The sequence below is a fragment of the Tachysurus fulvidraco genome, chromosome 6, assembly GCF_022655615.1.
Source record: "Tachysurus fulvidraco isolate hzauxx_2018 chromosome 6, HZAU_PFXX_2.0, whole genome shotgun sequence".
Taxonomy (NCBI): Eukaryota; Metazoa; Chordata; class Actinopteri; order Siluriformes; family Bagridae; genus Tachysurus; species Tachysurus fulvidraco.
This window is the reverse complement of record NC_062523.1, coordinates 1845714-1868204: the sequence shown is the minus strand read 5'-3', so window position 1 is coordinate 1868204 and position 22491 is coordinate 1845714. Positions and strand designations below refer to the sequence as shown.

Genomic DNA, 22491 nt, shown 5'->3' with positions numbered 1-22491 from the left:
TTTGTTTCCAAGTACTGTGGATTTTACAGGGATCCTTTACAAGGAGTTTGTATTGGTGCATTGGTGTATAGTAATATGAAGCAAGGGAGCATAAATATAAACTATGAAAAATATGAGAATAATACAGTGGCCAAGAAGTGCAGAACAACATAATACATCCACAACAACAAATCCAGAGAAAAAATAAATTAGAACACAGAACGACAATTCAGAAAACAGAAAACAAAATAACAAATCGGAAAAACACAATGACATTTCAGACAAACCAGAAAAGGTAGGTATAGTTTGTGATTGGAAGCCTTGCTGCTGATTGGATGATGCATCTCTCACTCAAACTATACAGGCTGTAGGAATCTGTGTATAACTTTATTTCTTGTGTATGTGTGGAGTTCTGTGTTCACATTAAATCTAAGAAAATAACAATTTGCAGTGATTGTTAATATGCTGATAGCATATCATGGCATAAAGATTAGTTAAAAACACACCTGATCCCAATTCCAATCCCAATCCAAGATTAAACGATGTAAGGAATGCTACGTGGTTGCTGCAAGGACTTAATCCATAAGGGACAGTGCTGAGGAAACGTCATAGATTTGTTCGACATTATAACTCCATGGGGCCAAACTATCTGTGGCATGTGGATGGTTACGAAAGCCAATAGTTTTTGCCCCTGGTAGATTCAGCAGCTTACCAAGTGGTACTGTACTGTATGGACTCAGTAATTGGAGGTGTAGAAGTGCACCATCAATATCTTTGGTAGGTTGAACTACTTTAGCTGCCACAGGAAGTGCAACCACTGGGGCACTTTTTTGGGGCACCACTGGGGCAGTTTACATGCAGCACCTTCTTGAGATCCTAGATGAGGATGGTTCCCAGGAAACTACACTTTTAGCTCTTATGCTAAAGTGCATAAACTTGCTATAGTTTCAGCAAGGCATGGCTTTGTGTACTTGTGTACTGATATTTGGGTTGGTAAAGTAACAAATATTTTTGACCACGAAAATGCTAGAGACCAAATTTTACCCAATGAACATGTAAAGAAACTTGTGAGTAAACTAAGGCAATTCTAACATTTTAAACTATTTTAGCATTAAACATTTGCTTCCTTTATAGAATTAGAACCTGGATATTGACATTCCGGATATTCCTTTCTATTTATCCTACCCTTTTATCCATACCTGCATTTCTGCATTTGACTGTGACAGCTGACATCTCAATTTCTCCCTTTCCAGCTCAACCTGTTGTAAAAGACAAAACAATTTACAGAATTATTTGATGCAATAGTGAAATTTGATACAGAATCTGGATCTTTCTCCTGAAAATAAGCAAGCCAGAAAGCAAAAGACAGAAAAAAGTGACTATGAATTAATCAAATGGACCTAGAGATTAGAGTCTGTTCTGGACCTAAAGAATTCAGATTTTGTCCATTAATAAAATAGGTCTGGCATGTCCTTCTGAAAACATGTCACTAATATATTAGATCCAGAGGCAGCTTGTGATAGACGACCACTTGTGACAGGAGTATACAAAGGTTATCATATGTAAAGACTTGACACTACCATATCTATAAAGGAAAAAAAAAACAAGCAAACTGGATTTCAGACAGAATTTAAATTCATACAAATGTTTTGCAGTTTTGAAAAGATGTATTGAGGTCTTGTTAGTGGACCTGACCTGTTTTAACGTGTCTCGTAGGTTCGTTTTGTCTAATCTCAATTTCTCCATGCGATGTTCCAGACGTTCATTTCTTTGTTGTAATTTCATTAGCTTCAGTTCCAGCTCAGCCACAGCTCTTTGCATGGTACACACACGCTCCTGTGATTCCTCTTCAGAGCTCCTCATTACCTTACAAAATAAACATATAAAATATCACACAGTGTCTATAGAAAGCTACACATTTGAGTCAGAAACATTTGCACACATAGGACTGTGAGCGACGGGGGTCTCAACAGCAAAGATGCAGGGTAACTGATCAGCAACAGAAAGCGCAGTAATGTACACTGTGACAAATAGTTTGTTCTTGAATAGGTGATGAGATCCACCTGCACTTTGTCAAACCCATCCTAGATCTGGGTTACTACATCTTGGTTCTGGTGAATGAGTTACTATTAGTATCCATGGGTCCACTTAAGGAAATTTCATGCAATGCAGAGAGATGCTCAATATTATGCTACCCTAAACATTAAAAAGGCCAGATGGACTGCCATTAATAATCTTTTGACCTTAATGTATCAAGGCCACCACAGACCCTCTGTGCTTCTCTAGCACTACAAGATGTTCACATCTCAATGACACATCTCTGATTATATTGCTTGTGCTTCAAGCAATCGTAGGGAAATTATCATTGTTACTGCCCTGATCAATACTACCATTCTTAAGAATTGCCAAGACAGCCCAACAACCTGGGTAAAAAATGTTGGAAAGTATATTCTTATATATAGTTTTCTTGAAACTGGCAGTGAATCTTCTCTTCAGGTATGTTTTTCTCCAGATTTGTCTTCATTTGTGCATCACCAAGTTCCCCTAACAGATGCCTTGCATTTTCTTTAAACTCTGGAGTTATTTTCAGCTCCGTTTCCCCTTTAGAAAGAATGTCAGTAGCAAATACAATTGTTTTATCACTTTCTTTTTCTTTATGTTTTATCTCTTCATTTGCCTCAGTATCCCAGCAAGCATTCTGTTCCAGTTCATCTTTGACTTCAAGGCTTGTCTTTTTCTTTTTAGCTTTACTTCTCAACACTGGGGTTTCTTGCTCCTCTGTAGTATTCTTCTTTCTGTCGATCTCCTCACTTATGGAATAAAAACACTGTCAATAATAATTGTACGTAATTCAAAGCATTGTGTGTAAATTTTAATCTAGTTGTGCGTAATTTAAAACTATTGTACGTAATTATGTTTTTTGTGGAGTTGGATCCCAAAATTTACGGCCACGACAGTTTACAGATACGAGATTTTGTGTGTTTGTTCAAATACAACTCCAAAATGTACGACTACGACAGTTTACACACACAACGCTTGTTTTCACAAAACCTCTTTTTTAACACACGGAAACGCATGCACACTTCGTGGAATCGATTCATCTTCCCTCGGATATGAATCGATTCCACGAAGTGTGCATGCGCCCCGCCCTCTTCTAAACCACTCATAGAAACCACTGGTGCCGAAATGGCGAGTTAGTTATCACTAATAACAGAGAGAAATTTGTGCTAACACTTTAAAATAATGTTTTTTATTTTATTTCTTGACTTTTACAAGGCATTTGATACTGTTGAACATACTTTTTTTATTTGAAATCTTAGAGTTTTTAGGTTTTGTGAGTAATTTTTGTAAAATAATTAAGATATTTTATACTGACATATAGTTCTGTATCCCTGAATCCTAGTATAACTCCTAGGTTTGAGGTGCTCCGCGGTATTAGGCAGGGATGCCTTATTTCTCCCAAACTGTTTATTCTAGCCACTCAATCACTTATATTACTCATTAATCATAACCCCGTTTTGCATGGGATCTAAAGGAATTTAAAATTAGTCAATTTGCAGACGACACAGCAATCCTTTTAAAGAATAAATTCATGGTTGATGTTGCCCTAAATTCAGTCTCGATTTTCCCTAAAGCTTCAGGATTTACTCTTAATATTAAAAAATGTGAACTACTTCCCATTCACTCATCAACGGACTCTATCATCTCTTCAATTTAGGTTAAAGACGAAGTGAAATATTTAGGAATAGTTTTATCTAAAAATGCTATTAGAAGAGAAGACGTTAACTTTTCTAACCAGTTAATAGATATAAGGAAATCTTTGAGCTATTTCCAAAATAATCTCTCCATGCCACTCCCTGTGTGTTTCTACAGTTAATGTTAAGAAATCTAATTCGATCGTTTTCCAATTTCTGTGGAAAAACAAATCTCATTATATTAAGAAATCACAGCTGGTTAAAGACTATGATATGGGTGCTATTAAAGGACATTCAAGATTAATTGGTTGAAAACATATCGGTGGCTTAGTGATTAGCACGTTCGCCTCACAGCTCCAGGGTCGGGGTTCGATTCCCTATGCTATTACTTATACTGCTTACTTTATCTTGCTTCCATATTAGTTAGTAGTATTAAGCTCAGTGTTAATGCAGTACTACCTATTACTTCCTGCATAGTCACTCGTCACCAACAGACCATTATTTTAAAGTGTTAGCACAAAATTCTCTCTGTTATTAGTGATAACTAACCCGCCATTTCGGCACCAGTGGTTTCTATGAGTGGTTCAGAAGAGGGCGGGGCGCATGCGCGCTTCGTGGAATCGATTCATCATCCCTCGGATAGTAATACCTGTGAACATGATGACGTATTTCTGACAGTTGTTTCACAGACCGTTATCGTGAGTGAAAAAGAGGTTTTGTGAAAACAAGCGTTGTGTCTGTAAACTGTCATAGTCGTACATTTTGGAGTTGTATTTGTACAAACACACAAAATCTCGTATCTGTAAACTGTCGTGGCTGTAGATTTTGGGATCAAAAAACATAATTACATACAATAGTTTTAAATTACGCACAACTAAATTAAAATTTACACACAATGCTTTGAATTATGTACGATTATTATTGACAGTGTTTTTATTCCATAGAATAGTGACATTTCACTGCTTTTGGTTGCCGTCTTGTCTTTCCGCCAATTAACGTTATAGATAAAAACAAAAAAAGCAAAGTAAAAAAAAAATCGCTTTTGTATCAAACTGATAAATAATTTTCTTTCCCATCGACGACATGTCCTGCATTTTAACGTCATTTTTATTGTTTATTTATGAAAGTAAAAATGATCCTTATAGTTTTAGGGTGGCTGAGATTACAGACAGGGGGCTGAAGCCACCCTAATAAAGGGCTAGAACCCCCCCTGGGTGACACAATTCACAACGCATTCGCCAGGAATCCTTTTTGAGGCCAATTATTACAAACATCTCCCTCATATATGGCCATGTGTGTTCAGGAATGTCCTCGTTGTTAGTTATTTTAACATCGGTGACTCCCTCTGAATGAACATTAGCCATTCCTTTTGTAGGCGCTGCTCACTGTTAGCTCCGCTATCCTTAGTCTATGTCTGATAGCCAGTAAATAATACAGTACACCAGTCACATGGGGAAAAAGCCGCACAATGATAGGATGATAGGCTGGAAACAGCTCAATGAGAAGGAATAATACTAAAAGTAACGAGTCCGTTTTGGAAATGTAAGAAGTAAAAAGTAATAAAATAAATAGTGGAATAAAGTACTGATACCAGAAAAATGTACTTAAGTACAGTAACGAAGTATTTTTACTCCGTTACTTCCCACCTCTGGTTATCACTAGCAGAAATCTCTCTACAGTGTAAACTAGAGTCTACAGTCATGCACTGTTTTACTCATGGTACTGTATGAAACATTTATCGTATGAATTTATTACAGAGATTGATAAAGCTGTTAAAAAGCAGAGAAAATATCTTATTGCATTTTGTAGCTTCAAACCAGTTAGTGCTATTGACAGATTTAATAAAATGTATATACCTAAAATCTAAAATAATATTTAATACATGAATTACTCTAGTTCCCCCTAGCGGCTAGATTGTATAATACACAATACCCTCACACCGCCTCCTTTAAGTCAAATACATCAGGCTATATTTCTGATTGCTTTATGAACATAATGACATTCGTGTTACTTTGTTCTAGTAACCTTACAGCACAATACTTGATCTGTTTGTAACTCTAAAGCTTACTTATCAAAACGTGTTTCTGTTTGCATTAAGCATAGCATTACTCTGTTATTGTTGAACCATGCCACAATTTCTTACTGCTTCACATCAAATGTTAATTATTCTTTTGTATTATAGCCAAGTTACATAACACATTTAACATGATAAAAACACTAACATTACAGATACAATGACAGTATGTTATCATTTAGTGATGATAGATTTCATTACAACAGTCTCTGCTGGTAAATCAGAGTCTATACAAGGCTGAGCTTATAATGTTGATTGATCTGGACTTGCCACTGTCTTTAAAGTCATTTCCAAAACTCATTCAGTGCAGCAACTGAAAATTGATTGAAACAACTTTGATTTCTCCTTTTCTATCCCTCCTTTTCATTAAAATCCTTTTATAACCTCAGAGTTGTGATCTCTTCCAGCACTGTAGGAGGGCATTTTTGTTACATTCATTATCCAGCTTTAACAAGACTGAATCCTGGTACAGTCTCCAAGTGTTCTGTTGATTATTATCGATTGATTGAGTATTAATGGCTTGTGATCAGTTTGAAAGTGCCATTGCCTAATAGATACTTTTGAAACTTTTACACACCCATGAACTGAAAATCCTTCTCTATTTGGGTGTACCTCGTTTCTGAATCCTTCAGCCGTCTAGAACCGGATCGGACCATTTTCACAGTCTACCTATCCACTATGTGTCCCAGGAAACTTAACTTTGATAGAATAGAAATAGAATAGAGTAGGATTTCTATTTTCTGAATAGAAACTGTAGGAAAATACCATGTTAAACCAGTAGGGGGCAATGTCTCTTAATGAATGTAATGAGTGCACCTGGGATAGAGGTAGTGTGTAGGGGGAAGCTCACAGTTTTTTGACCGTTTTATGAGCGCGAATTGGATCTTTACAAGGATATGTGAGATGTATTGTGTTCGAGCCTATACTTTCATTGTTATGGAAATGTGTTAGTTGTTTAGCTACACATGTGATATGTTCAGGATTGGCGTGGACTATGAACTGTGGAGGAATGAACAATGGAACTATGGTGACTGTATGATATGCTTGTTCCAATAAAAGACACGTAACAGCATATAAAGAACATTTGCCTTAATTGACACGCGTCAATTAATAGCTCACTCCCCACACACACGATTCACCTCTGACTTTAGTGGAAAGTCAGCAACAGAAACTTCCCTTTATTCCATTTGAGTCCCACACGTTTCAATCCTATGCAGCCCTCTGTTCAAGTGATTATGTTCGGTTCTGTCTTTCCTTCACATCGTCACTTACACCGTCACTCCTTCCATGGAGATGTCCAGGTTCTCACTTCCCCAGGATAAAATACAGGGCACACAAACTTAACTGCTCTATATTTTTATTTAGCTGTCTGTAATTGTAATTATAAATGATGAATTTTTCACGTGATGTCATACTGGGATGGATTTGTCAATAATATACTGTGGAAAAAAATCTGGAATTCTAAATGTATTTTGATTAACAAACTGAGTGAAATATCATTTAAATTGCTGTATAAATATTCTCCTGTCAAATGCTTTATTTCATTGAGATTTAAAAAGGACATTAACACCAGCTGCTGTTTCTGTAACTCTGCTAATGTAACAATTGTGCATTTGATTTGGACTTTTGAAATACATTTTGGACAGATATTCTTGTTTTCTTCCAAAGTTTCTTCCCTGAGATTTGCTTTTCTTTCAAATACAATGTTTTGGTTTCTTTGACCACTGTAACAGGAGATGCCACCTGAAGTGGGGCTCGAACCCGGATCTCTGTGGTAGTCTCGATCACCCACGTGTGTGCTTTTCTGTTCTTATTTGCTAGTTTCTTTTATCCTCCCTGACTAAGTTTTTATTTTTTTTTTAATTTAATTGTTGTGTTGTTCTTGTTTTGTAAAGTTCTTAAAAAAAAACAACAACCAGGAAAACAAACAGATTCTTCTAGAACATATTCTCACAAAACTTTATTAGTATCTCTATCTGGGTTAAAATCAAGTACAACTTTATTACTAATTCTAACTGAGTTAAATTTATAAAGATCTTTAGGAACATGTCAAACTTGTTCTTTGCTCCTAAAAAGCTACTTAACAGGTAACTCGATTATGGGCTTTTTTTAAAAAGAAGAAGAAGAAGAAGAAGAAGAAGAAGAAGAAGAAGAAGAAGAAGAAGAAAGTGCTGTTTGCTCTCAGTTACAGGTACAATGTATTTTTAATATTTTTTTGTATCTGTTTAGTACAGACATAACATAAGCATCTCTCCATCCAGTTCACACACTGTACTCACTGAAAAAGTGTAAAAGAAGTCAGCTGGAATTGTCACATCTCACTTTAAAAGAAAGCTGCACACTGAAACACATTAAATATGTTGGGATTGAAATATTTGATGTGTTCAATGAATCTGATGCTAATTTGTTGGAAGTTGCTGAACTCAGAATCTGTTACAAAATAAATCTCGGTCTCTGTTGAAATCACGTGTTAATTATAAATGTTAATATGCAGGATGAACGACCCACTTCATATGTGGACCACTAATTACTCTGTAGACTTTTACTTAGTAATATATTATCATTAACAATAATTCACACTTGTGTTTAACTCTTACTTGTAGTTAGCTATTTCACCCCAACATCAGGATGCTCCAGTATATTTGTACACTAACAAGTACGAATACAAAGTATAATACTTTATATTAAAGTCTTTACACAAGCTTTTAAAGTCTCAGGTTATTACAAATGATTTAAAATACATCACTAAATTTCCTCTTGTGGTTTATTTATTTATCTACTTTTTGTGGTAGTTATTTTAAATTAGTATCACTAACTCTTTTTAAACAAGTCATTATTTTATGTATTTTTATGTGTGTGTAACAAAGTGAATCAAAATTGTCACACTGGGAAGAGTAAGACAGACCCAAATACAGGATGGCTTTAACTAAATAGGGCTTGATAAATAATATACACAAAACAGGAACAAAGACGACGACATAACAGGACAAATGACGAGGTAAACTAACAATGATTCCGCCCTGCCATCGGCAACGCAGCACGGTTAAATAGACATGACAATGAACACATAGGGAACTGGTGTGTAGAGACGGGGAGGAGTAAACAAGGGCGGTGCAGACACGTGATACAGAACATAAACAGAAGCACCTGGCCAAATGTCCGGCCTGAACCGTAACAGTAATAACGCTGTAGCATGCAACCCGAACAAGGATGAGACTTTTACTGATGGTTTTATGATGTTTAATCCTTTATGAACATTAATCCATTCACCATATCACCAATGTAAGAGCTGAGATGTAAACAAAACATGTAACTGATAGCTAACATTGTTCACAATCTGCTGTCTTACATTTTTGCAAAACGAACACATTAACAGACAAAATGCTCATATCTCAACTTATTTAACATCTTTTGCCTCTTCTGAGGGGCTGCAAGTATGAATTAGACATTAACCACGGCTCCGGGTCGAAGTTATTGCCGTATTTGGGATACCAAGCTATACTATACACTGCAATAGCCTTAAACAAAAAAAGGGCGCAGCTTAAGCCCGGAAGTCAACCATTGCAATACAAAAATAAAATAAAAATAAAAGACAATCGCCTTTCCTGTAACAAAATATAATTATGGTTATTTACAAATGCCACAGGACTAATAAACTAAAAAACAATGAACTGTTCAGTGATTTCAACTTTCAACAAACGTTCACAAAGATTCTAAATTTTAATCTGCAATATTTCATTAATAAACTGAAATAAAACAATATGAGCTCTAACTGATCTGATTCACTCTTACAGAGCACTGAAGTGGGAGGATCTTTAGAGGAGATTCTTTACCAAAAACATTTAGATATGGCAGTAATGTATCAGTAAATGTGTGTGTGAAAGTGTGTATGTGTGTGTTAGTGAGAGGGTCGGAGAATGACAGCTTTCCTCTGTCCCAGTCCAGTTTCACTCTGATCCTCTGGAGTTTCTGTTCTACTGAGAGGGGAGTGAATGTCTGTGGTGTAGAACATGCTTTATATTCACCTTCATAATACCACACAAACCAGATTCCACTTCTGGTGTATATTCCCCCCTTCCTCTGAGCAGATTCTGTCATCACACCCACAAACCAGACTGTACAGTCTCCAACATCAACATCCCAGCAGTGTGTCCCTGAGTTAAAGCCCTCAGAGCCCAGGATACAGCAAGCTTTATCAAATCTCTCTGGATTATCAGGAAGTTTCTGTTCTTCATAACTGAATCTCACACTGGTCAGATCATCAGATACAATGAGTTCAGGATGAACAGTGTTGGGATCCAGAGTTACAGGTGCTGAAAACACACACACACACACACACACACACACACACACACACACACACACACACACACACACACACACACACAGAGGGCTAGGATAACATTACATTAACATGGAACTTGCTAACATTACAGAATTCATTAATAAACAAATATAACTGCAATTTTCAGAGCAATAATGACTGCAATATTTTGCTTTAATTAGAAATGAAACCAATCGTAATAATAATTGAAATTCTATAATAACTCTAAAACGTCTGTAAGCCGCTACGACTCTCTGTTTTCACTCAGTTTCTCTGCTTACACTTTAAACACTGATCAGTCTGACACCTAATAGAAGCCTTTCAAAATAAGAGTTCCCTTATGTTACATGAATACAAAATGATTATATATATATATATATATATATATATATATATATATATATATATATATATATATATATATATATATACATATTATATATTTTATATTTTTTTTTCTTTACTAAACAAAAAAAGTGTTTGTGTTTAATATGTGCACATGCATAGAAAGAAAGAAAGAAAGAAAGAAAGAAAGAAAGAAAGAAAGAAAGAAAGAAAGAAAGAAAGAAAGAAAGAAAGAAAGACTGACTCTTACTGTATTGGACAATGTCCTGCATCTTCTCCCAGACACTGAACTTCAGGTTGGCCAGATGTTCTGCCACATGGATCAGTGCTCCTGAAAGCTCCTCTGGATGCTGCAGTGTGCACTGGGCTCTGCAAAAACATTCAGGAGTCAGTGTTGCTGTGGCTTTGGATTCAGAAACACAGAGAAGCAGAGAGACAGGAACCACATCACTCACCTTTTCACTGTGGCCTTGTAGTTCTGGAAAACAACAAAGCACATATCAGTGGATATGATTTACATTTTTACACCACTGAAATGTGACGTTTCTGATGATGGAAAGAAGTTTTACTTTCTCACAGTATAAATACTGACTAAATGATCCTCACTTGTAACAACAGGACGTCTTCAGCTCTCATCCCCTCTTCTATGGCTCTGATTGTGTCTGAAAGAGATGATATGTTTCTGCTCAACTTCTCAATCTTCTCCTTCATCATCTGACTCTTCTGCTCCTCTTCCTCTCTCAGTGCAGCGATCCTGACTGCCTCTTCATCTCGTAGAAACTGGTGAAGTTTCTCAAACTGTTCCTTAATCTGATGCTCTGTGTGTTGGGCCTGAATCTGTAGTGAAGAGGAAATTAAATAAAATATAACTGATTTTACAATAATGGAGAATAGAATTCTATCAAAACCATGTTATTGATTGTAACCTTTATATGTTCTGCAGTCTGACTCCAGTTCAGTTTACAGTCTGTAAAGATCTTCAGTTTCTCCTGTAGGGGCTTCAGTGCAGTTTTGAGCTCCTCCTGAAATAAATTAACACACTGTATGAAGACTCTGTGTTTCAGCTCTTATTGTACACATTGTTAACTCAGATCACTGTTTATTAAGGGGATTAAACTGTAGAATTTTAAACGTGTTTTTAAAGACATTTTTTTATTACTTGATTTTTTTAATGGCAGATTTGTTAAATATATTTTTTTTCGATTAATATTTTAAAGCATTAAGATGAACTTTTAAAATGCACCGAGACCAAAAGAAAATTCTAAGAAGCTAAAGTGATCAAATGCATTTGCAATTTTTATTACACCATGTTTCTGAAGTGACACATAACCTCAGATTTTATTTACCTTACAGTCTGTTACAGCCTCATCAATGGGGCAGAATTTGTGGTTGGTGTGTTTTCTTGAATCCCGACACACCAAACACACCGGCTGTTGATCATCCAGACAGAAGAGTTTGAGTTTCTCACTGTGCAGACTGCAGACTGTTTCAGACCCTGATGAAGATCTCTGACTTCTCTCTTGTAAGAAAGTCTCACACAGGTTCTTTAAGGCCAGATTTATGGGAGGATCACTCATAGATGACTTCCTCCTACAAACAGGACATTCTCTGGATCCTTTGGTCTCCCAGAACTTCTGCAAACACACTTTACACACACTGTGACTGCAGTGCAGTAAAACAGGATCCGTGAAGATTTCACAGCACACAGGACAGGAGAAATCCTCCTCTGAGAACTTAGAAGCCATTTTATTTTACTGCAGTTGTTGTTCTCTCCAGTCCGAATGCTCAGAGTTTCACTTTCAGTTTGGTAAAAGTGACAAAACTCTAATTTCAGGTTTCTTTCCAGTTAAACAGACGACTTTGTAGGTCCAGTTAATAATCACTTTCTTCCATGGTGCTGAAAATGAGACTCAGATTTCTCAATAAACTGAAAACAAAGCTAAACTCACCAGAGCAGAAGACTGCAGGCTGTTAATGAAGGACTGCAGTCGTCTCAGACTCCACACTTCCTTAATAGGAGGAGTTTCACAGAGACACGTTATGGTCTGTTACAGTCATCAGTTACATGGGAACACATACACAACAATGATTTAAAGGAGCAATAGTCCATTTTTTATTACTTATTTGTACAAATAACTTGGAATGTATCTACAACTTACTTAAAAAAACAAACAAACAGATTAAAGTTTGGCTTTAGCACAAACACACAAACTCTGTGAGAACTTCCTTTTGGAAAACTGAGTTCTGGTTTTGTTTGTGTTTGGATGCTCCTCCTGTCACTCATTTTAATCTAGGTTATTGTGGCAGAGCTTCATGAGCATAGGTGGATCCATTCAAATATTCTATTGTAAATAGTATAAAATACTCTTTAATTGAGGTAGTAAACTGATGAGATATTGCAATTAACATATTGCACATGTGAACAGTAAAGTTTTTACAGTAAAGAAAAGTAACAATAAAAGATAAGTTGAACTAATATTGAGGTATTGCACATTCAGTGTGTTTTGTACAGATTTGTGGTAGAAATTAATAAATATTAAGGTTGGGCTTCTGGTGTAGAAACTGTTCCTGAGTCTGTTTGTGCGTGATGTGATGGACCTGATGCATCTGCTAGATGCTAGAAGGTGGAATAAATGGTGTGCAGGGTGGGTCGTGTCTTTCAGTTTGTTGTTTGAAAGATCACCAGTGTTAGAGTAAATAAATCTATGTCTGATCTGAAGACATTGTAAAGGAGAACAGATTCGTTGTGCACGTAGTAAGAAGAGTTTCATACCATTTTATGACAACGTTGTCCTTTTTTATCTGTTTAAATGGTCAGAACACTGTCTTAATTGTTAGCATTTATAAATATTGTAATATTTGTGATAATGAGTTCATTTCTAATCAACAGTTTATTTATTGTAAATAGCCATGAAGGCCATTGTGAAATGTGATGTACTGAAATTATAGTATTGAAAGAATAGAGAGAGACATTTTTATGTAGCATTTCATATGAAATCTAAGTAAATAGTAAAATGCTGAACACTGATTTATTAATTTAAATAAATCTTCACTGAATGTGATTACCGGTAATATTTAAAAATATTAGTACACAAAATCCATATTCAATATTTATATTAATTTGTAAAGTGATCGGATGAAACAATATTTGAAATGGTGACTTTCCCTTATTAATATTTACAAATCAAGCAGCGCTACATGGTGACACAACGTCTAGTTTGGGAATCTGTCTAAGAGAATTATTTTAATTTATAATTAAATAAGTGCAATCCTATAAGTGCAATAAAATGAAGGTTATCCATGCCATGAAATAAATAAACAATTCTTTATATTGTAACATGTTTATTTATGTATTTCATTTATATTTCAGATATTGTTTATTTTAGACAGGTCAGGCAGTAAGGTTGATGGCAGTCAGACAAGACAACAGCTCTCCACATGTACCAGATTATTGCTAGTGATGTTTGTTATGAGGACTGTGGAAGGAGAACAAGAATTCTTCATATAGTAGGAAACGGTTTCAGCTTTATTATACAATTGTTTTGATTAATTCTCCTTTACTGCAGTAACATCATTATGATTGAATCCAGCACAGGTAGAAACCCAGTGAAGTCACTGTTGTTCTTCAATGTCAGCTAATCCTGACTTTCACTCATCACTCATGGGTTTGTTACGATTAATCCAGGAAGACACCAGTATAAAAACATTTTATGGCATTTTAGAATGCTTGAATAGAAAAAAAGTGAAGCTTAAAGCCTTAAAGCTTTAGAAATACCACTGAAATATTAACTGTAAAAAATAAACCGTACATTTTACGGTAAAAAATCGGCAGCTGTGGTTGATAGTACTTTACTGTCAAAATTCCGGTAGGAAGGTTATTGGTTGTACAGGATTGCACCCATTGTACTGTACATTTTACCGATTTTAATTCTTATTTTTACAGTTTATAACTGTCTAATCAATATTTATGTTGTTATAAAAGCAGTTATACCTGTCAATCTACAGGGTTTACATTGTAATAATTACGGTTCATAACCATCTTTTTTACAGCTCAAAACGGTTTAATTTAAAGGTTTATTTTGTAATAATTACAACCTATAACCTATCATTATTTCACAAAGCATACAGAAAACTATTTAAACTAAGGAAAAAAAACATTAAATATGTAAATGCTGTTATACTATTTTGTATTATAAATAACCAGTGAATTCAAAGCATCCTTTAATCACACTAGCTGGGAGCTAGAAGAGATAGAAGTTACATTTCTAAACATTCAGATTTTACCTATTAAGAGTACTTTCATTCTAATTGATGAACACAAACCAAATCAAATCATCAAAACCCAACAGAATCTATTACTAGACTCGGACATCAGAGTGGTCCCATGGATTTTTAATAAAGACTGGTAGGCATTTAATACAATATTAATGTATTTTTACATTATTTTTAATATTTTTAACAGTGGCACATAAGATCAGATTAAGATCAGTCAGTGAAGATCTACTCATTTAAAATTTAGACTCAGAATTGAAAACATTTCTGCTACCTACAGTAACTGCCACTTTAAACTGAGCTTGGGAAGACTGAGCTTGGGAAGACTGAGCTTGGGAAGACTGAGCTTGGGAAGACTGAGCTTGGGAATTTTCAGATAAACTTTTACAGTAAGAACTACTAAAGCAGAACAAGGCACAAGTGCTGTACAGAGTATAGTGTATTGTTACCATAAACACGTAAACATGTGGTTACAATTTAAGTCATTAACATTTCAATGTTACTTGAACTTGGAAACCATTTGCAGGCCACCTTTACAAAGTCTCTCACCACTCATGATCTGGAAAGGTCAGGGCTTAGGGTGAAGACTCTTGGGTTCACTTGGAGTCGCTTTTGTTCGTCTTTTCCACATTTTTTGTGCCCTTTTCGGGATTGATGTTGAAAAAACACCTTGAAAAGAAAGAAAAAACATTGAAACTCTGTAAATATTAAGTGAACCTTCCCTCCTAGGTTTCTTTACATACCATTGCAGGAATTCAAGCACTGACACCAGTTCAGTAGGGTAGTGAATGTTGAAACAGTAGTAACTGCCAAACATTAGGCAAACAGCAGCGATGAAAGTACAGTAGTGATGTCATCGTTCACAATCTTGCGGTCCACACTGAGCATGAATCGAACAGCAACATAGCAGGAGCGTCCTGTGGATACAAGTTCAATTCAATGAAGACATGTACATGTAGCAAGGTGATTGTATATTTACATATGACTATCATACCTGTACACATAGCAGTGTACTGCCCTGAAAAACTATTTACCATAATAGATTTCTACACATTCTACAACACAAATTACTAACTCCATTTAATAAAATAAACTAGTTAAAAGGTTTAGATACCCCAAATGCTTAATACTGTCTATTGTTACATAAAAGATGAACATTCTGTTTTGTTTTTCATTAGTCTCATTTAATTTGAGACATTAAACAAAATCCACTAGGTCCTGAACATGTGAACCATGACCCTCATCTTTTAACACTAATTACAATTATAAGAATCATACACAACTATTACCTGAGTCTCTCAAATGTCCACATTTTTTAAAGACAAATCTCAAAATTATACATTCAGTGGTAGAAAAAGGCTAAATATGCATAACATATTTAAAAAAAAAAAAAAAAAGCAAATAACGTGCAAGAACTGGGTTAATTTTGATGTTTTAGGCTTCAGATTAAACAAAAAGACATTTGTGTACAATAATCACAAACCACAGAAATGCTCATGATCTATGTAATATTGTACAGTGTTTAGCATCTAGGGGTATCTAAACTTTTGAACTGGACTATTATTGTAAACTGAGTTTTTAGTCTGTGTTGTGGAAAATATGTAAAAACTTATACTTACCACACACAATAATACAAGGCGTCACATGCAGGTTTTCTAATTCTACATCCTTTTTGCGAGGCTTGTCTCTTCTACATAATGAAGAAGGAGCTCCTCTTTCTCATCAAAATAGAAGAGAAGTAGAAGAATCATGTCTTTCACATCCTCAGAGTAACCATTTGTCTGTCCTCTCAAAACTTGTAATTTTGTGATAGCCTGTAAGACATGTTTCTTCTTGGTTGCACAATCATTCCTCATGAAGTTCAACAGAGTATTTCCTTTTTCGTCAATGCTGTTCAGGAAGGTATCTTTAAGTGGTATCCCTGTGAGGTCTTTAAAGTGCACTTCCATTCCACTTTCCTGAAACAAAAATGGCCAGTCATCAGTGAGGATTTTCATGTCTGTTCCTTTGTTGATATCTTTTCATTGACTCTAGTACAGTATGTAGACTTCATGAGAACCTTCATTTTCTCTTCATTCCAGTCAGTTGTTTGTGACAGACTGCTCATCTTCGCAGTTTCACTGAGGGGCATAAATTGAACTTCCCAATTGATGCAGCCGTACTGTATCCTGGACTGCAGCTGTTTTTTCAGGTGTGACTTCCCGCGGGTCAGTTTTTATTGGTCCGCAGCAAAATTCTGAAAATATAATTGAATATGGCCCGCACATGGCGCTTGAGCTCAACTCTGTTGCACTTCTCAGTTTCAACACTAGATGGAGCCAGTCACAGAAAAGGTGCTGCTCCACTAAACAAAATTAAGCAAAGACAAACATTTACCACGAGTTACCAGAAATGGCAGCACCAAAGAAACGCAAGATAGCAAGTGAGTGTAGAAGATTTCAAACACGGTGGGAAAATGAATATTTCTTTAAAGAAATCAATGGAAAGTGTGTCTGTTTGATTTGCAATGAAGATGTTGCCGTGATGAAAGAGTATAATGTCCATCGGCACTATGAGACCAAGCATCAGAGCTACGCATCGTACACAGGTGCCGAACGAGCACAGAAATTCAAGCAAATAGCAGCTAGCCTGCAAGCTCAACAACAGTTTTTTTTTTTTCGTGCTAACAAAATACAGGAAAACGCCACAGCAGCAAGCTATGAAGTCGCACAACTTATTGCCCAGCATGGCAAACCGTTCTCAGACGGTGATTTCATAAAGCAGTGCCTCATCAAAGTCACAGAAGTATGTGCTGTTGGAAAAAATCTTGATATGTGCTCTTATTATATGAACTATTACAATTGATGTTGTAGGACATATGGGGGTAGGCCAGATATTGTAATAGTGTTGAGCTATATGAGTTATATGATTATAATATAATATATGTATATATATATATAGTGTTAGATGCCTTGAGACAAGTATTAACAGAAATAAGGTGGTTTATTGGGTTTATTGAAGTTATAAAACTCGGTACTCAGAACGCTGAGAATTTGAGAAAAACAAGAAGAAGGGGAACCTGTCCTTTAGAAGAGAACAGAGGAACTAAGGTTTAATATAAAATGCACATGCAGGCCCAGTCTGGACAAACAAGACAGACTGAGATCATAAGTCTAGCAAATTTAAGGAGTCAGCATAAACAGATCTCCAAATATATGCAAAACAACATTACAAAATGCAAAAGCTTAGCTTAAGTAATAATGTAGTACTTTTACTAACCGGATAAAAAATCTAATTGTAAGTCGAATACCGCTAATATATAATCCAGTTGATTTGGAACCTGATGTTACTGTAATCAAGAAAATCGTATCCTAAAATATGATCATAAAACATCGTATGTCATAATCACATCCTAAATCAGAACTCCTATATCATAGGTGATAGTAGGTGATTGAGGGATTGAGTATCATCACTGATCTGATCATTTTATATCTTTATGTTATATGTAGAGACGTGATTAATTTAGTGTAGGGCAAATGGTTTATATGTGATTGTTATGGTAATCATACAGGTAATCATGTAGTATAGGTATACAATACAGGTAATCATATATATATATATATATATATATATATATATATATATATATATATATATATATATATATATATATATAGGCTTATAATCCGGAGAAATCATATCATATCAAATCATCATATACAAAACAGAAAAAGATAGAGAAAAACTCACTCATTGTAATTGTATAAAGGGAGATTGGTGAGATTGGACAATAGTTTTGTCAACGCAGCATATTTTTAGTAATGCAGAAGTTCAGAAAGTCGGCGGGAACAACAACAACAGGCCAGACTTAATTTTCGGTAAAAGGGCAGACTTGTTTTTTGTGGAAATGAGGCAGGGGGGCCACGGGCAATTCTGTAATTCTATAGTGTCAGGAGAAAAGTCAGACGGGTCAGGTGGATTGACGTAAGAAGGTATAGATGCATCTAGAGGTGCCAGGGTATATATTGAGGAGATTCCTTTGGAGGGGGCGCTCTTGCTCCTGCTTGCTTGCTTTTTTTGGGGGGAACTTTTTGGGTGGTACGGGGATGCGCTATTTGGGTTTTTCTTTGATACTTTCAACTTAGAAGTTTTTTCCTCCTTGAGCTCAATGGAAGCAGTGGCTGATCAGCACCAATAAAGAGTTTTGCTCATTCTCATCCAGGTCTGGAAAGTTTTCTTATTATTCAAATAGTATTAAGTACAAAGTTTAAAGTGTGATTAATTAATTAGTATTAAGTATTAATAATTAAGTATTATAAAATTAGTGTTAAGTATAATTATTTTAGTATTAAGTGTGAAAGACTATTATTGACTATTATCTATTATGGACTATTCATTTGGCTGTAATTCACCCTTGGCATATGTCCACTTGGAGGGTGGCTCTCCAAAAATTTCCGACAGTGCCCGGAAAAAGTGCAGGATTTCAACAACGTGAGCTTATCCAGAAATACAGTGGTGCAGAGAATCAAGGACTTGTCAGCTAACCTGAAATTTCAGCTGAGAGAGAAAGCTTGTGCTTTTGATTTTTACTCGATAGCATGCGATGGGAGCACAGATGCCACAGACACCGCACAGCTTTTAATTTTTTTGCGGGGAGTCGATGATAATTTTTGCTGTACGGAGGAGCTGCTTGATATGATGAGCCTAAAAGGCACAACGACGGGTGGAAATATTTTGACGCTGTGTCAGAGGCAGTTGAAAAGATGGGGCTTAAATGGGACAAGCTCTGTGGAGTAACAACGGATGGAGCTCCGGCCATGACGGGTGGGCGCAAAGGAATGGCATCCATGGTGTGCGTCAAGGTAAAAGAGAGCGGAGGTGAGGCTGTTAGGATGCACTGTATAATCCACCAAGAAGCACTGTGTGCCAAGACTGTCCAGCTGGGCGATGTGATGAACACTGTTGTAAAAACTGTCAACATAATTCGAGCTAGAGGACTGTACCACAGGGAATTTCAAGCTTTCTTATCTGACGTGGATGCTGAATACGGGGATGTACTCTACCACTCTGATGTGCGCTGGCTCAGCCGTGGCTCTTTGCTGCAGCGGTTTTATTCGTTGAGATCAGAAATCGACAAGTTTTTGAAAGAGAAGGGCCGACCTCTTCATAAACTGAGTGACCCTCTGTGGCTGGCAGACCTGGCATTTTTAGTTGATCTCACTCATCATCTGAATACACTGAACAAGAACCTACAAGGCAAAGAACAGCTGGTGTCACACCTGTATGCGCACATGAAAGCCTTCTGTGTAAAGCTCCGCCTGTTTGAGACACAACTACGAAGCTTTAATGCTGCACACTTCCCTGTGCTGTCTGAAATCAGGTCTGCTTTTCCAAAGGCAGACCTTTCTGCTAAAAAGGAGAAATATGCTTCTGTAATTACATCTCTCGTGACAGAATTCAACCAGCGTTTTCAAGATTTTTCTGTCATTGAAAAACAAATCAAGCTGTTCTCGACCCCCTTCCTGGTGGATGCAGAAGAAGTGGAGGAGAGTCTGCAGTTAGAACTGATTGAAATGCAATGTGATGATTCTCTGAAGAGTCAACATCAGCTTCTCTCCCTCCCTGACTTCTATCAGAGTTTGGATCATGCCGTTTCCTCTGGTGAGACGCCACGCAAAAAGAATGATGAGCCTGTTCGGCTCAACATACATATGTGAACAAAAATTTTCTCTGTTAAATCAGAACAAAAGCAGACTGAGATCCAGAATGACTGATAGCCATCTCTGTGAAGTCCTTCGTGTCTCAACCACCAAACTTTTTCCTGACATCCCAGCCATCCTTCAATCCAAAGGACAGCATCACTGCTCCCACTGAGAGCAATGTTCTTCACATTATAGGTGAGTTAGAAATACACACAGTAATCATGTGTCAATATGTCACCTCTTGTGTGTGGCCCGGGCCTTTGCTTATTTTTCTGTATTTGGCCCTCACCAAAAAAACGTTGGACACCCCTGCTCTGTATCATGAATGCGTTTTTTTATTTTTGATGTGCTGGTCCTTCTTGCATTTTCTTGCATCCTGGCTTGAAATTGTTTGACCAAGGAGTAGTATCCAGGACCAATCACACTCTCTTCAATCACATCTTGCAAAGACTTTGGATATTTAACATCCATCCTTTTGGCGACCTCCATTAAATTCATCCTACTTGGACAAGTACAAACTTCCATCATTGCCGCAACAACAATCCTCACCATTTCCCTACGCAACCGAGGAATCGGTCTTTTCTGTCTCTCGAGTGCCTGCATTAATTCCTCAGGAAACTTATTCCATGGGACTTAAAAGCTATCCACCCAGTTCACACTAGGAGGGGAGGTGTTGGGAAATGAGCGTGAAAAACTCTGGGACAGAAAATTTCCCAGAGATGAAAAAGTCACGTACACTCACTCTCTCTCACTCATTTTCTACCGCTTTATCCGAACTACCTCGGGTAACGGGGAGCCTGTGCCTATCTCAGGCGTCATCGGGCATCAAGGCAGGATACACCCTGGACACCTCAAACAAAATGAAAAATATCACGGTTTATTTCCCTATTGTAATTCGAAACCAGGCACTAATTAAGAATGACAAGATTGTCTTTACAGTTACTTTAACAATCACAATAATTTGTTTGCTTTACTGTTACTGTATAATAAACAGAAAATAAAGTGTAGTAAATAGAACAAATAACAAAGTAATAAATAATAAAGGTAATTGTTACGTTTAAAAACAAAAGTAATAAATATGTCTGACCACTGAAGAGTGAGTTTACCCCAAAATGAAAATTCTGTCATTATTTACTACCATTTATAGTTGGAAGAATGACAGTAACCAAAAAGACCTCATCCCTGCTTGGTTACTGACATTCTTCCAATCATCTTCCTTTGTGTTTAGCAGAACAAAGAAATGTATACAGGTTTGGGACAAACTGAGGGTGAGTAAATAATGACAGAATTTTCATTTCCCTTTAAGGTTTTTGTTAAAGAAACAAATATATGGACTTACTGGTCTCCTTTAGAACAGAAATACATTTCCTGGCTTGAATGGGCCTCAGTACAGCTGCCAGATCTGATTCCTCAAGAAATCTGAAATCTCTTGGGGTCTCCACTCCAAGTGACTTTAAGGTGTCCTCAGTGATTTTGGGAGGTCAGGTAATACAGCATCAATGGCACTGCTGATGCTCTGATTCACGCATTGATGAAAAACAATTACAAAATAATAATTTGCATAAATAAACCAAAGGTATGAGAAAATACAGACCAACAATCATGTTCAGTGACATCACACTGTGCTTTAACGGAATTACCCTTTTTTTCATTCATCATATATGATGGTAAAGGATAGAAATCTGCCAGGTCATTGATTTTCATACAATTCATTATTTCAGTCTGATGTTTCAATTCATGCAAATGGTATTCAGGAATGAATTCTGTTACAAACTTTCTCAGCAGAAAATGAACATCTTCATGTTTTATTAGAATAAGTGCAAGTTCTCCAAACTCTATTAAATCCATATTATGTGTTACAAGGAACCTGCCTTGTTTGTATAATGTGCCCCTGTACATTACTTCTGCTGAGACTTTGGTATTGTTCTCTGTAAATCCAAACCGCCTCACTGCATCTTTAACAGAACCACCATACAGCTCTGGGTAAAATGCAGTGCTGTTTTTTACCCTCAAAATTAGATCACACATAAACCCTTCTGACAGATAGGCCTGGTACATTTGATGCCTTTCAGAGAGAGTGAAGCACAGCTTTATACAAGTTCCTAGCACATCCTTTTTTTT

At 36.4% G+C, this 22491-nt stretch overlaps 2 protein-coding genes across 4 annotated transcripts in view; both read right to left on the bottom strand.

The window, feature by feature from the left end:
* tfpia (tissue factor pathway inhibitor a) overlaps positions 1–22491 on the bottom strand; it is a 140720-nt gene that overhangs the window by 57830 nt on the left and 60399 nt on the right. The window lies entirely within an intron of this gene.
* Positions 1814–12439, bottom strand: LOC113650658 (nuclear factor 7, brain-like). 2 transcript variants are annotated; one of them, XM_047814730.1, is made up of 6 exons: positions 11764–12438; positions 11344–11439; positions 11024–11254; positions 10873–10895; positions 10668–10786; positions 1814–1845 (listed from the first exon to the last, which is right to left on the bottom strand). In XM_047814730.1, the coding sequence occupies exons 1-6, from the start codon at positions 12160–12162 to the stop codon at positions 1829–1831; spliced, it is 885 nt and encodes a 294-aa protein (XP_047670686.1). In that variant the 5' UTR covers positions 12163–12438; the 3' UTR covers positions 1814–1828. The 2 variants fall into 2 exon arrangements, with proteins under 2 accessions (XP_047670686.1, XP_047670685.1); XM_047814729.1 differs by lacking the exon at positions 1814–1845 and adding an exon at positions 8972–10061 and having other exon boundaries at positions 11764–12439.